Source organism: Physcomitrium patens, chromosome 10 (genome assembly GCF_059467195.1).
Source record: "Physcomitrium patens ecotype Gransden chromosome 10, ASM5946719v1, whole genome shotgun sequence".
Lineage (NCBI taxonomy): Eukaryota > Viridiplantae > Streptophyta > Bryopsida > Funariales > Funariaceae > Physcomitrium > Physcomitrium patens.
Window position 1 is genome coordinate 5,777,171 of NC_143419.1, and position 11,220 is coordinate 5,788,390.

The window sequence follows — 11,220 nt, forward strand, 5'->3', positions numbered from 1 at the left end:
CTCGATCGGGGAACAAGAGATTTTCTCGTAATTTAAATTATCGAAATGAGGCATCATGAGAACAGGCAGACCCTGCTCCAAATGCGGCTGATGAAGCAGTATCTCACTCTAAACTGATGAAAACAGGATCTCAGCGGAAGACATTTCCCTGCAGCGTTTCCCGCGCTGCCCGCTAGCAATAGTGCCATGCATGCAAGGGCCAATTAAAAAAAACAGGAAACGAAAAAAAACAAACAAACAAACAAAAAAACCACCACAAAACAAAACACGACAAAGCAAAACAAGACTAGTGGATTCATAATGCATAAGTTATCTAAACAATGGGAACCCGTGACACATGGCCGCCTGTAACGTTGAAACCAAGAGGTGCCAAACTGGTTAATGTTATTCGACCCCAAGTCGAATATTTATACATCCTTATTCGATCGCTTAGTAGACTTAAAATACTGAATCAGCACAATTTCCGTAACCAATAACTGACCACTCTGATCAAATAAACTGACAACCACAATGCACAGTACATCGAAAAGAGGAGTTCAAACAAAAATAAGGTTGTTCGGAACTTGACGGCATGCTGCATCATGAAGATTTGGACTCAATACGCAAAAATATCATTTTCTCTATTGAATAATGCAGTTCAAAATCAACAGAAGAAAAGCCACAGGCGGGAGCACTCCACACCAAATGAAAAACCAACTGTGAAAGCAGTGAACTAGCTTCTGATCATCACTTATACTGGAATATATTTTCTACTAAGAACTAATTGAGATAGAGAGCAGAATGGTCCATGTAAGGAAAGCAAAATGGCTGTATCCACAGCATGAACAGGAGGCTCGATTGCGGCTAAAGTTCGTCATTTGTACTGCACAGAAAAGAGTGAGACAAGAACCGTGCCTACATCGACCAGCAAAAATGCTTCGACAAGTACCTAGACGTAAGCTTTTAACGAACTCCAGAGAAACCTCCTGTAACTACAGAATCAGAAAAACGACACCTGGATGCTGAAGCTGCAGCTCTGAAGGCTACGCAAAACTAGCAGAGGCTCAGGCTGAAGAGGCATTGCCGTCGTCACTCTTCGTGGACGACCACTTGATCGCACTGGTAATAGAAGGAACGGATCGGAGTGTGGCCAACAACTGAATTACATCCGAATCTATCATCAGCGGTTATGGTCTGATCATCAAAGCATCTGCCCGTGAGAGTGATAAATCTTCCAGTTGATGACTATCCGATTCCTTCCGCGGCTGTAGCGAAGACTCAATGGATTGTAGACCCTAAACCAGTTCATGAGTATTGAGAGGGTCGCTGGTGATGACCATGACCTCCGTGGCCCCCGTGCGAATGGTGAGGATGACTACTACCTCCACCTCCGGCCCAATGACCCAACACATCCTGTGTGGACAATTGTTGGGCTTGGTTGTTAAGGTTGGGGTTCTGTGGTGTGACAATGCTGTAGAGCGATTGCAATCCCGCAGGGTAATTGAGCTCCGGTGCCTGGATAGCTAACGGGTTTTGTTGAGTAGAGCTACCAGGCCCCATGGTCAATCCATCATCATCGTTATCAAGAGGAAGCCGTTCATACGTAAGGCCAATAAAAGATGCTGCAATCACAAGGACAGGTCCTGCTGCCATTAGCGTCCCTACAACGCTGCCCCCAAGCACTTGTCCGGCGGCACCAGCAAGCGAAACTGTGAGCCCAGTGGTGGGTGCTGACGACGGATGCGGTAGGAATGCACCCGACAGCGAGATGATTTCAAAACGGCCGTGAAACGTGACTGTTGCCCCGGGGGTCGTCGGTTGCCGGAGCGTCACATTCGACACGGTACCACTGGCACCCATCACACAAATCCCTCTCTGCCTTCGCCGAGAGAACGATGCCACAGAGTCTCCAACATCGCATCCCCCCGCGACTTCCAGTATGTGCGGTCGCATCGCGTTTCCATTTTCTCGTGTTATGATCACAGGGGGCTTTGGTTTGTTCTTGGATCCTGGCGGCCGCCCTCTGGGTTTCCGCCCTGGTTCCAGTATGGCCAACTGATTTCCAGTCGGTAGCTTTCCTAGCTTCCTTCCCCGCCCGCTGCTTCCACTCTGCTCGTCGTCAGAAGGGGCGCCGGATGGCCGTGCTCCCACTTCCTCCACCCCGGCCATGAACACATACCCGGCACCAACCTACCTCCTCCTTCCTCATCACCCTTCACCCCGGCCTCTTCCTCTCGGCGTCCCCCCTCCTGCTGATGCTTCCTCTTCCACCTGTTCGCAAATCCTCGAAAACCCGCTCGATGTCCTCAACCCACATCACCCTCTTTCCTGATTCCTCTCACTTTCTTCTCCACCACCATCCTGCTCATCCCCTACTCTCCTTCCTCCCTACTTCACCTTCACCACTACAATTCTCACAGGTCGTATATCGACCACAACACACAATATCAGCAGCCACAACAACAACAGCCACGACAACAACAACAACAACAACAACAACAGCAGCAGCAGCAGCAACGAGAAAACCCTCAGTACTCCGACCTCACGCACCCCTTTCTGCTCCAGCTTGCTCCACCGTCAATCTGGTCGAAATCTACGACTGGCCTAAACACACAATCCTTTGTATACTGGCTCCCTCCTGCAAGAATGGGGAGGGGGATCATGCAGGTGCCTGCGACGAATGTTGGAAACTGCCGAGCCGAAGCAGCGGGTGAGGTGGGGTGGGTCTGGGTCAGTGTGTGTGTGTGTGTAAGGGTGTGGTTTTGTCCCGAAAGGGTCCCCCGCACACTCTCTATCTCTCTCGGTGTGTCCCTAAGTAAGTGCCAAGCTTAGTTAGACAAGACAAGACGAGGCAAGGCCATTCATTCAAATCTCTATTAAAATACTCATTCTAGTGACGTCTAGTGACCGTAGGATCGATTACCAGGGCCCCCCCTTCCCCGTCCACTCCCCATGCCTTGCCTGTATGCTGTCGGAGAGCCAACACAGCCCTGCGCTCGTGATCTCCCCCCCCCCCCCCCCGTTGCCCCCTCTTGAGATCAAAACTGGGTTTAATATAATATTATCTTAATCTGTTCCCACACCCTTTGGGGGTCCGTCATGCAGTCCAGTCAAATCAGCTCACATCTACCCCCCCCCCTTTGTGAACTTTGCCCCCACTCTCTCACCCACCCCCAATGTTTTGCTGCTACAATCCCTTCAAGTCTTCCAACTCTTGCCACTTTGTTTCCATATTTTTTAATACTTTGCATCCTCCGGGGAATTAGTTGCAGGGCCATTCTCCAACCTTCTCTAATACGTGAAATTTTACTGTGTCATGGAACATAATGTGGATTCATGTGTGTGTGGGAGGGAGGGAGGGAGGGAGAGAGAAAGAGCATTGTTTGTGGTCTTTTATATTTTCACTTGCTATATGAACACACACACACACACACACACAATAATAATAATAATAATAATAATAACATGGGGCAGGGTAAGGGAAATTTTTTTTGGATCATTGTTTTGACCATGATGCTTCCAAACCATCATTGTAATTTCACTTCAGATCTGGAAGGGGGGCAAAAATGATATGGGAAAAAAGTGATAATTGTTGTGGAATTATTCAGCATCAATTTTATTTTTGTATTTTTTCAATTCTATCCTGTAGTAGTGAATAATTATTCTTTGTATCCTTCCTGTGATCTAATGTTGATTTGTTTGGAACAGATACACAGAACTACCTAAAACATGAACTAGGAATGGAGTGGCCTTGCTCAATACTAATTGACTGGCCTGGATCAATTTGAAGCTTTTTGAATATTTATTTAATTTTAAATGAGCTTTGTCATGAGTACTTGGGATACAATATTAAGAAAGCATAAACCCATCTGTCAGTATCCACTTCTTCACATTGTTCCACTGTTCAAGTTCCCCTATTCAGTAACCCTTTAAAAGCATCACAGTGCTTAGACCTGGCACTGGGTTTCAGAGAGACACTTGCAGTTTCTTTACATAAAAACAGGAGTGAGTTTGTTAGAATCCTATGAAGCTGTGTCCACAGTAATGGATAGATTTAAACATATGCCTCAGGAATCAGAGCACTAAATCCTGGATCCAAAGCCTTTACAGGCCAGATCCTCTAGCAAACTCCACCATTTTGACTATTCATCAGCCTCAAACACAAACACACATCTAGCATCATACAATATCAGATACTGGATACTATTTTGGCAATGCTGTCTTCCTTCTTCTTCTTCTGATATGCAATGCCAGTTTTGGGTTGACCACAGCCCTCATTGTTGTGCACATTTGGTTGTTAAGTTTCATCTCAGTTTCTTTGGGCTTTTTGGTGTACGGAGCACGGGGCCCAGCATGGCCACCAACAAAATTTAGACTTGCAAGCAGCTGGTGGTTTTGGGTTGAAAGATTTCATTGCATTTTCTGACAGGATTTGATCACCTGGCAAAACATAAATTTTTTACATACAAAATGACAAAGCCACTGTGCTGAAGCACATGAGCAGCCTGTTTTAGCACCATGGCTTCAAGCATTGAGTGCCTGTTTTGGCTGCCTGAACTGCCATCAGCATTGAGAGCAGAGGCTAGAATGGAAGCAGACCAAGACTAGGGAGCAGCTTGTGCAACTTATAACTACCTTCACACTAGTAATTGGCTCCAATTCTATATATATATATATATATATGTATATATACATATGAAATGTCAAATATTTCCCTAAATGAAAACCAAGCCTGTAATAGACCTATTGCTTTGTATGACCAAGCCAATGAAGAGAAGGTAAGGCTTCAATGAAAGGTATGCATAACTGATGAGATGGGCTCATATTAGAATGTGAAATCTTTGAAGCTACCATTATTTTTGTAAACAATGTGGTAGATCAGTAGAAATAATTGAGATTGTCTACACAACAAACAAGGGCTGCATGATAACCCATTGCATTTATAGCCCAACAGTCAAATAATTCTTTTGGTAGTGTAATTGTGGCAACTTGTTTGAATCCCATGCATGGAGATTTCCTTCCTTCCATCCAGAGAAAGGTCACAATAATAAATTTTTGCAGCATTGAGGCATAGATATCCTTGTACGTCAAGTGGCCCCCTAGTACAGCAGATCAAAAGACAATGAGAAAATGAGTCTGTGGCCTTCACCTCAGCATGTGTGTCCTTGCAAATTATTGATATATAGATAGATAGATAGAAGAGGAAGATGGGGAGGAGGGGGTTATAGCTGGCATGAATAGCAAGTTAGCTGTGTGTGGGGGGGGGGGTCTGTGTGGTTTTGACAAAATGGGAGTGTCCACAATGGATCTGGCTAAAATGGGTCATTGATTGATTCTCCTCCAGAGCATGGCTGGGCAACAGACACAGAGGCAGACACTCTCTATCTCTACTCTCTGTATTTACACTCTCTTTACTCTGCTGCTATTCTCCTCATTGCCTGTTCTATTCTCTGTGCAGCATCATGTGGATGATGATCAGCTAATGGACCAGTAAATGGGGTGGGGGTAGCCATCCCTAGCATCATTATTCCCCTGCAACACCCCCTGCATTATTGCTATTCCATCCCATTTATCAATCCACCTATTCATTCATTGATCCACCTATCCACCCATTTTGTGTTTACCTTGCTATCTCTCTCTGTCTCTGTCTCTCTCTCACTCCCCATAGGAGAAGGTGAGGTTTTCACTAAAGTCATGCTTGGGTGGATTCCTAATGAAATGAAACACTGAGGGGGAGATGGGGGCGGGGGAGAAGGTGCTGAGGTGACGTTCTCAGTATACTGACATAAGTCAACTTCAGAGCACCAATTGCAAATACCTTTCCTAGCAGTCTACCCAAATGGGGTCATGTACGGCCTCCTCTCCACTGCACACAAAGGCAAAGGAAGGAAGGTAGGAAGGAAGGATCAACACACATTCACATGCACACACTCAAGCCCCACCTGTTCACCACCCTGGTCTGCCCCACCCCCACTGCCCCACCCCCACTGCCCCCTCCTTTTGCATCTTTTTCTCCTCCTTGGGTATTGACTTACTTGGTGGGTGAGGGGAGCAGAGCAGAGCTCAACCTCAGGCTTGGAATGGGGGAGTGTTCAAACTGCAAAGGGGGGGGGGGACACTCCCTTGGAGGAAAACAAACACAAAGCCCACAGTAGACAACAACTTTCTGTCACAAAACCCACACACACACACACAAACTAAAACCCATCTCTCTCTCTCTCCCTCTCCCTCTCCCCCTGTGCATGTGTGTGTGAATGAGTGTGTGTCAGTCAGCCCCAGACAAGATTCTGCTGTGTGTGTTGTTTTGTTTGTTTAGTTCAAAGACTGCCATTTGAGTTGAATGTCTTGTTTGGAAGATATATCTATGAAAATAAATAAGCAGCTAACCAACCAACCAACCCGGGGGGGGGGGGGGGGGGCTCAGTGGACTTGCATTCTTTCTTGCCCTCTGGCTTGGAAGGGAAGTTGGGTCCACTAGTGGCATGGCAGCAACATCAACAACTGTGCCTCTGCCCCAGCTGTGGGCAGCTGTGTGGTTGTCATAAGGAGTAGCAGAAGCAGCAGCAGCAGCAAGGCAAAGCAAAGCAGAAGAACAACAACAGGATGTGATTCAGGCTTTTCACAAATAGTAAGTTAGTAGTTGTAGTTGAAGCAGCATGAGAGATATTTACATCTTGTGATTGTCCAATATTGTCAACAACACCCACAACAACTCCACAAGTAAATTATGTTCATGTTAAACCTCTTTTCTTTTCTTTTCTTTTTAACAGCTTCTTCATAAAATAAAAATAAAAAACTACTAGCATCATCTTCCTGTTCTAATGTTTCTGATGTTTTCACTGGTGTTATTAGATTTATTGTTTGTTTTCTATTTATATTTTTACCTCTGCTACCATAACTATTATCAGCATCACCACCATCCCTTGCCTCTGTTCATTTTCCAACCCCTTCCCTCTCATTTTCACATCCAATCTCTTATATCACCCCCATTTAGAGCACAAGATTCAAGTAGAGCACAGCACAAAAGTGCATGAATGTTGTCTAATTCTGCTTCTCTCTCTCTCTCTTTAAAGCTGTATATCAAAAGCCTCAATGAGCCTGGCCACCTCTCTCCCCTTTGATCCATCCAGGCTGGCTCCTCATTAGTATTTTGCCTTGTGAGGGGGGGTCTTATTAGTGTCTATGTCATTGTGGTGGTGGTAGACATAGTTGTTGCATCTGCTCCCCAACAACAGATAGAAAAGAAAACACTACTTTGAACCCCAATAATATACAATGCACACACACACACACACATATACATATATACATATATCAATAATACTTGTGTGCTTTGGCACACTTCTAATACCTTTTTGACTCTCTTGAACAACTCATCACATTACTGAATGCTTTGATGATTTCAAATAAATATTTTACTGTTATGCAATCACACTTTGGTATGATTAATTTACCCTTGCATTTTTGAGATGAAATGTATGAATAATTCATTAAACAAATGAAATCTTCAAACATAAATCTCAAACCTTGAAGTAAAGAAATATTCAATGGAATGTATACTTGCAATTATTGTGCAACAAATGCCATTTTAATTAAGATGCTCATAGAAATATGAAAGGAACAAAATATAAGAAACATTATTTTCAAGGACTGAATTTTTAGCTTTCTGCACCAAATTATCCAACTCAAAAAAATGAAAAACTTTATACAGTATTCACGAATTGTTTTCTAGGCTTTATCAAAAACAGTATGAGTTTAAGAACCAAGAACATTGCCAAGAGCCACATTGTCACTATCAACATACATAATGATACTTAAATTTTTAAAAATTCCATATTTGTGACAGGAGAAACACCATAGTTTAACAATATAACACTAATCAAGAAAAATAAATTATCTCATAAAAAAAGAAAAAAAGAAAAAAAACCGAACCAAACCAAATAATTATGACATACCAAATAATTATGACATATAGTATGTAGATTTCAATTAGAATTTCAAAAGTTGTAACATCATCAAATAAAACTGTAAAATTAAGAAGAAATGATATATATATATATATATATATATATATACTACTACTACTACTACTAAAACAAAGAAAAAATTGGTGTCAAAATATTTTAATTTTTTTCAGTTTGATATTTGTGTAAACGTTTTATTAATTTGGATTTTTCTGTAATTGACTCCTTTTTTAACTATGTAAATGATTCCTTTAAATAATTTAACATGAATCTTGAGGTGGATAAAAATAAATATCAAAAGATTTATTTTGAATGAGTTTTTATTGTAAACAATTAAATTGACAATGTCATACTCTTTCTGGGAAAAGTACAACTTACACCTTTAAAAAACCATTGAATAAACCCAACAAAATTCTCAAAAGAATTATGGCAACAAGTAAATGTGCGTGTATATATATATATATATATATATGTGTGTGTGTGTGTGTGTGTGAGTTTAAATACACATATTATAAAATATCTATGTCACTCACTCTTTATACATCAAGCAATCAAATGAATGTGTTCTCATGGTTACAATCTACTTAAATCTGCACAAATAAATTCAGTACTCCAGCAAATAATTTCACAATCATAAAATCTTTAGATCAAACTTTTAAAAAATTGATTAAAAAAAGTTTGAGAAATTTCACATATAATAACAAAAATATATCTCTCCAATTTATTTTTTTGAATTTACTTTTTAGCCTTTAAGTTATAGGATCTATTTCTGTGTCTGCTTCATTGCTTACAGTGGTAGTTATATAAACATTCAGGCTCTGGATTGTTTTACGCAATTTACAAAAACATCAAGAAAATTAAAGTAATGTTTTAAAATCCAATGCCATGTAACTCGCTAATGAATTTCATTAAATCATTTCTATTTTCATAACAACTAAAATTTTGAGATACACCTATGTAACTCAAAATCTACTTGTTCATGGAAATGTGCAATTGTAAAAAAACAGTTATTAAAATCTGATGATGGTATTAATATATATATATATATATATGTGTGTGTGTGTGTGTGTGAGTGTGTGGGCGAGAGAGTGTGTGTCAATCAAACAAAACCACTTTGGCTTGGAAGAACAAATTAAAATATAATAATGATGTGCCCCAAAAATGCTCTGTTGAACCAACACAATATAAAAGAAACACAATAAGATGGTTGTGCTTGTAGAGTGTAATAATAATAAAAATAATAAGCAAGCAAGCAAACAAACCATTTCTAGGTGATGGGCCAATCAATCATTCATGAACATACAGCCTCTACATTATTAATGACAAATGATAAGCAAATGAGTTTGTGAAGATAAGTCATCAACTCCTTTGTATTGTATGGTATTGTAATACAACCAGACAGTTCCCAATAGTCATAGCCTGGGAATAACTACTGTGGGCACATCAGTGCTGCTGTGTCCAACACTGTTGGTTCATGGTATAAGAATTTTAAAATAACTTAATTTAGTGGAGTAATTAAAGTATTATTTACAACTTCCATTTCTAACATTTTTATATTATTTTAAAATGTTTTTATTTTAATTTTAAACCTGGGTGGTTATTTAGGATACCTGCACCAGATTATCAATTGACAGAGAAGTCTAGCAAGGTCCCAATTTTTTTAATACATTTATTTTTGAAGACTTAGGGAACATCTGATGGTTCTTATGGGTACAGGGTGGTGAACATCATTTAGGAAGAGATCCCAAGTTTTTGTTATTATTATTGTTGTTGTTGTTGTTGTTAAATTTTATTTTTAATATGTCCTCACCATAATCACATCACTTGCCAACCCTGCAAAATGTTTATTAATTTACTAGGGGACCAGGCCATAGAAAACCTAGAATTCACACAGACTGCAAAAACATTTAATGTTCTGAAGAGTGTTTGTGCCTTTTTTTATTATTTTTAATTTGCACACAAATATTTGATGGTATTGATTTCTGGTTCAAAGCTTGAAAACCAACAATATTGAAAAGCTTGAAAAAGTAGAATAAAATAATTGAAACACTTATAAATACCAAAGAAAAAAAATGGACAGAAAGAAGGAGGAGTAAATTTTAAAATAAAAATAAAAAGAGAAGGAGAGAAGGTTACAAGATTATCTTAGACCAGCTAACAACTAGAATTTTAATAGATGGTTGTACCATTATGAGTTGAATATTAAAAAAAAAAAAAAAAAAAAAACTTTGCATTCTTCTATAACTAATGCCTGAAGAGTTCTTTGTTTATCAAAACTAATAATAGTATGTGTGTACATATAAATAGAGACATACATACATTGATAATTTTGGAAGCTTTTTTCATATAGAGATTTTTCCTAAACCAACTCTTCTTAATTTGGAAATACATTTTTTTTGGATGTCCAAAAAACTCATTTCAAAACTCATCTTTAATCAAAGATTTTCTATATATATATATATATATATATATCCTTCTCAAGTTCTAAAGTCAAGATTTCATTCCCTTATAGACCATCAAAATACAAAATCCAAGCCCTAAGTGCTGGAAGTAGAACCAACTTGGTCTCATGGGGGGAAAGAGCACCAAAGGTTCAAAACCAGCTAGTGCCAGTGCCCCATTGTTTATTACATAAATTAAGGTTATTGTGTTTCCTTGGGTTGTTTTTCAAGGTATCTGGCACAAAGGAACAAGCAATTTGCTAAAGCCTGAGCCCAATTGAAAATGAAAACCCTGGATTACTGCAATGTATAAAACTAGAGTATACAGGTGCTAAGGGATCAGGCACAATAGCCACATGACTTATCATGTGCCCAAAGTCCCCCCCCCCTTGAAGAAATCCAAGTTTTGTAGAATATTTATTTTATAACTATTATATTTATTAAGTTATGGTTTTGATTTGTGACTGCACAGCTTTCATGATTCAAGTGTTACTATAGCAGTGAACATGGAGGAAGAAAACTCTGCCAAATGTTGTAGAATCATCTCATGACTTGATTGATAGGAAAGCAGAAGTTGCCCCTTTTGAGGGTTTTGATGGGAAGGTCAATGGACAAATACATGAATATATGGATAAGCAAAAGAATATCAAATAAAATAAAATAAAATAATGCAAAGCATATTTAAATGCATAAATATGGAGTGTTAAGGGAAATTTCAATGTATTTTATACTCTTGCAGTCTATCCTCCCCACCCTTCCTCCTCTTAATATAGTATTTTACAACAATAATGAAGAGATTGGTTTTTTAGTGAGTTTAAGTATTTGCTGGTCATATT

At 39.7% G+C, this 11,220-nt stretch overlaps 1 protein-coding gene across 1 annotated transcript; it reads right to left on the bottom strand.

Moving 5' to 3' along the window:
• Positions 1-595: 595 nt before the first annotated feature.
• Positions 596-2,765, bottom strand: LOC112287919 (AT-hook motif nuclear-localized protein 21). The gene is made up of 2 exons (XM_024531548.2): positions 2,530-2,765; positions 596-2,384 (listed from the first exon to the last, which is right to left on the bottom strand). Exon 2 carries the CDS (start codon positions 2,146-2,148, stop codon positions 1,285-1,287), a length of 864 nt encoding a protein of 287 aa, XP_024387316.1. The 5' UTR covers positions 2,149-2,384; positions 2,530-2,765; the 3' UTR covers positions 596-1,284.
• Positions 2,766-11,220: the final 8,455 nt, after the last annotated feature.

Excerpts from the sequence above, each read along its gene's own strand:
- LOC112287919 (XM_024531548.2), bottom strand. The coding sequence starts at position 2,148 with ATGGCCGGGGTGGAGGAAGTGGGAGCACGGCCATCCGGCGCCCCTTCT.